The sequence below is a fragment of the Spermophilus citellus genome, assembly GCF_964194105.1.
Source record: "Spermophilus citellus genome assembly, chromosome: 2".
Taxonomy (NCBI): Eukaryota; Metazoa; Chordata; class Mammalia; order Rodentia; family Sciuridae; genus Spermophilus; species Spermophilus citellus.
In genome coordinates this window covers 12,555,362-12,559,448 of record NC_138183.1, presented here as the reverse complement: position 1 = coordinate 12,559,448, position 4,087 = coordinate 12,555,362, and the positions used below count along the sequence as shown (strand labels likewise).

At 39.9% G+C, this 4,087-nt stretch overlaps 1 protein-coding gene across 1 annotated transcript; it reads right to left on the bottom strand.

Moving 5' to 3' along the window:
* Nucleotides 1-603: 603 nt before the first annotated feature.
* LOC308642549 (nuclear receptor coactivator 4-like) lies at nt 604-4,087 on the bottom strand. Its single transcript, XM_081281647.1, has one exon. The coding sequence runs from the start codon at nt 3,511-3,513 to the stop codon at nt 2,137-2,139; it is 1,377 nt and encodes a 458-aa protein (XP_081137773.1). The 5' UTR covers nt 3,514-4,087; the 3' UTR covers nt 604-2,136.

Genomic DNA, 4,087 nt, shown 5'->3' with positions numbered 1-4,087 from the left:
TACTCAATATTGGGGTTCATTTGACATGCTCATATAAGCATGGAATATAATTGGCTCCACTGCACTCCCCAGTACTTCCCCTTTCTCTCCCATTGTCCTTCTCCTTTCTCTCCCATTGTCCTTCTCCCTGTTCCCCTTCCTCTACTAGTCTTCCTTTTTTTAAATTTATAGTTTTTAAATTAGTGCTATATGTATATATACATATATATTATATATGACATATGACATATAAAGGTGAAATTCACTGTGGTGTGTTAATGTATGTATATAGCATAACTTGATCAGTTTCATTCCATCAACCCTCTCTTTTCCCATTCCTCCCTCTATACCCACTGCCTTTGCTCCACTGACTTCCCTTCTATTTTCATGGGATTCCCCACTCATCTCGCCCTCCCTTAGTTTGATCTAATTTCCACATATAAGAGAATACATTGAACCCTGAACTTTTTGAGCCTAGCTTATTCCATTTATTATAGTTTTCTCCATTTTCATCCATAATTTTACCAGAAAATGTCATAATTTTATTCCTCTTTATGATTGAGTAAAATTGCATTACTTATATATACCGTATTTTCTTTTTTTTAAATTTATTTATTTTTATTTTTTTGTGTGGCTATTATGCTTTTAATGGGGGAGGTATAAAATGCATCATTGCAAAAGAATGTTTTACATACTCATTAGCATAGTGATTAATGTAAATTACATTTTGATAATTTAAGATACAGTGTGTTAGACCTCAAAAAAGAAACCACCTGCCTGCAACCTAAGATACTGGAAAGACTTCTTTTTACCTACCACTTACGTAGTAATTCATTAGTGGCAGGAAGAAATAATATGAGGCTAGGCCCTTCTGAGCTATGGTTCAAAGAATTCCCATGATGCTAAATGGCACTGTCACTATGGAACCATGAAATTTCCCCACAAGTATTTCCATCAGCATAGGCAGTTAAGAGACGTAATAGTTCTAAATAAAGCCTGGAATGCAGCTAAGACCTCAAGAGAATTTTAAAAGATAAATTCCACCTCTCCTACAGAGAAACTAAAGCTTGGGCATGACTAACAATATTGAAAAAATGTTAGTAGTTTTCATAAAGCTTCAATAAACACCATAAAGGCACAAGGGTTGAAAATAACCTGTGCACTAAAATTCACTGCATCATACATTTGGAGGTACAGGAATGCTGTGCTTAAAAATGATAGGACATTGACTTTATCCCTAATCAAAAGCACCAGGTGTCAAGCTCAGCTTCCATTTACACAGAATGCACCAGTAATCCCTAGGGTAATGAATGGTTCAAGTACTACTTTTTCAGCATGTCTTGACTTTTTACTTAGTCAACACTGGGGCTCAAAAAGCATATGGGTTTGTAGAATACTGGAAAAAAGGCTTGCATTATCCTTAAAATGGTCTTTAAATAATAATGAATTCTCAAACATCTCACTGGGTACTTTTAAAATCCACAGGAATAAAGACAAAATTTGCAGTAGATGAATTTCAAATGAAGAAAAATAGTATAGAACTCATGTTAAGCCAAAAAATCTGGTAATTAATGTCAAAAATTGTCAAGATTACTAATATATTTTGATGAGAAAAGAAAAAAATCACTATTGGCAAGGTTAATTATATGAAATATGCTATATATTAATTAAATTGAACAATCATTTCAGACCACTAATAGAAAACCCACAGCAAGAGAAGCATCTAAAGGGCAATCAAAAGTTTAGGAAAGTTTACTAGCTTTAGAATACATCAACACACTTTGATTACAGAAATATTCACTTTTCAAACTACAGTGTTTATGTACTAGTTAACAACCCAATCTAAGGAGCTGTGGAAGCTGGTGACAACCTATCCACTAAAATGCTGCATTTGTAGTGTGGGAGCAGATTTAGTGAATACTTTTATCGGAAGGAAATGAATAACCTCAGCATCAAAAAACAGCCACAAACAGCCTCTTTCTTTTTTATAAAGAAACTCATAACTTTTGATAATTTTTCTTTGCTAGCTCAAAATTATGAGAGAAACTAAGCTGGTCAGACCCAGGAACAAGATGATTTGGCAAGCTGCAGTCACCACCAGTTCAGGGATGTGTGATAATCTGCAGAGAAGCTGCTTGACTATGGTAGTCCATTCCTTCACATCTGTAGAGGAGTTCGATATAACCACTTTTCTTTATCAACTTGAAGCTGCATACATGCAAAGAGATCACAAACTGCTGGGAGGCCATAATGGTCTGCAGGGAATTTATGTTCCTCTTGAAGGGGTGAGTTAAGAAATACTTCCTGGGCCTTCTTTCGAAGTAGCCACTTGTCTTCTCCAGAAGATAGCTGGCTGAGGTTTCCCACTTTCTTTCCTGGCAAGACCCAGTCAGCAGTGTTAAAGGGACACCAGGAAGTAGTAATGGGGCTTTTAAGCTTCTGTCTGCCAGCCCTGTCGGCAGTACTAGGCACTTCCTTGGGACTTCCTTCTTTGCATGAAGGCCTGATGAGCCATCTTGACAAGGAACTGTTCCTTATGACTTCAAAGGAATCGTCAATTCTAGGAGTTATTGCCTTTGGTGCCTGAGCTTGTTCTGTTATGTAATTTCTGGAAGGACAGAGCCACATACTCAGGGACTCTTTATGTTTCTCAGGCTCAGGTTTGGGTTCCATAGGCATCCCATTTTTATCCTTTCCTTCTTTCTTCAGAAGCCATCTACACAAAGCTTCCTTCTCACAATTCTCCTCACACACACATTCTGCAAAGCTTATGCATGGCTCATTGGCTTTGCATACATCTTCTACTTTATATGGATCCTGATGATTCTGGACAAGCCAATCCTCAGTAATCATGTTGGGGGTGGAAAGTGGTTTCTTGGCCTCCAAGTGGTCATTCAGGCACTTCAGGCTGCCCAGGTTTTCAATCTCCACGCCTTTAGGTTGGTTGCCCCAACAGTTGGTACATGAGTCAGGCCTGGCAAGCCAATCGTTCACACTGTAAGGCTCCTGGAAGACCTGGAATAAGAGCTTAAACTTCTCACTGGTTTCATGACTGCCATTTTCAGGTTTCTCCAACTTGCAAGGTTCCTGGGGAGACACCAGCCAATCAGACAATCCCATCTCATTTTGATCAAGGAGCTCTAGATCTTCAACCTTTTCAACTTCAATGGAGAAAGAACTGGTAGTTGAGTGGCTGTTAAATTTTTGGTAACCTGGTTTTCCAGAAACTTCTTGTTGCTGACTCTTGAGGAGCCAGTTTTCTAAGCCCTTTAAGTTGCCCCAGACATTACTGAAGAAATTGCAGGTTCTTGCAGAGGTCTGATTATTTTCTGAGGTCTGTTTTTGGGTGAGCCAGTCCTGGAGGTTGGTACTAGGTAGGTAAGAAGCATGACGACCACTGTTAGGTTTGCTTCCAAGAAGCCATTCACTGAGAGGTACAGTTGTACTGCTGGATGTTGACTTCTGCTCTGGCATCAGGATATAACCTCTTTTCTCAAGGAAGGGCCCAGTGTTTGATGAACTAGCATGAGCCATCAGATGCTCAGGAATTTGAATGGTCTTGAGGGACCCAAAGGTGGTGATGGTTTGACGCAGTGCAGTTGTGTCTGCTTCAAAGAGCAGAAAAGTTGAATCTTCAGGCTTAAGGGTCAAACTGCCCAATCTCTCCAGACACACAGAAACTTGATTGGCTAGATCTTTATTTTGGGTACATTCCAGTTGATGGATAAGACAATTGAACTGGCCCAATAACCAGTAGAGCTGCTGAGCCTGCTGCTGAAGTGTCTCCTCTTTAAGTTGATAGATGAGATCTACCTGTTCATACAGCCATACCTCACGGCTCCAAAGGCATTCCAGGTGACGGCTTATACAACTATGAATCTGAGATTTCACCTCTCGCAAGTTATCTTTAATTTGCTATTCAGCTCGGTGAACTCCACCAATAGCAAGCTCCAAGTCCCTCCGTGCATCACTACATCTCAAAAGGGCTTCTCTATTACTGGAGCAGCTGCTCTGGTCCTGGGAGGTATTCATTCTGCTCACTGTTCCTCGAAAAGCAGATCCCGGCCCAGCCAGCTACCTCGCGGGCAAGAAGCGGTTTTATCCCCGA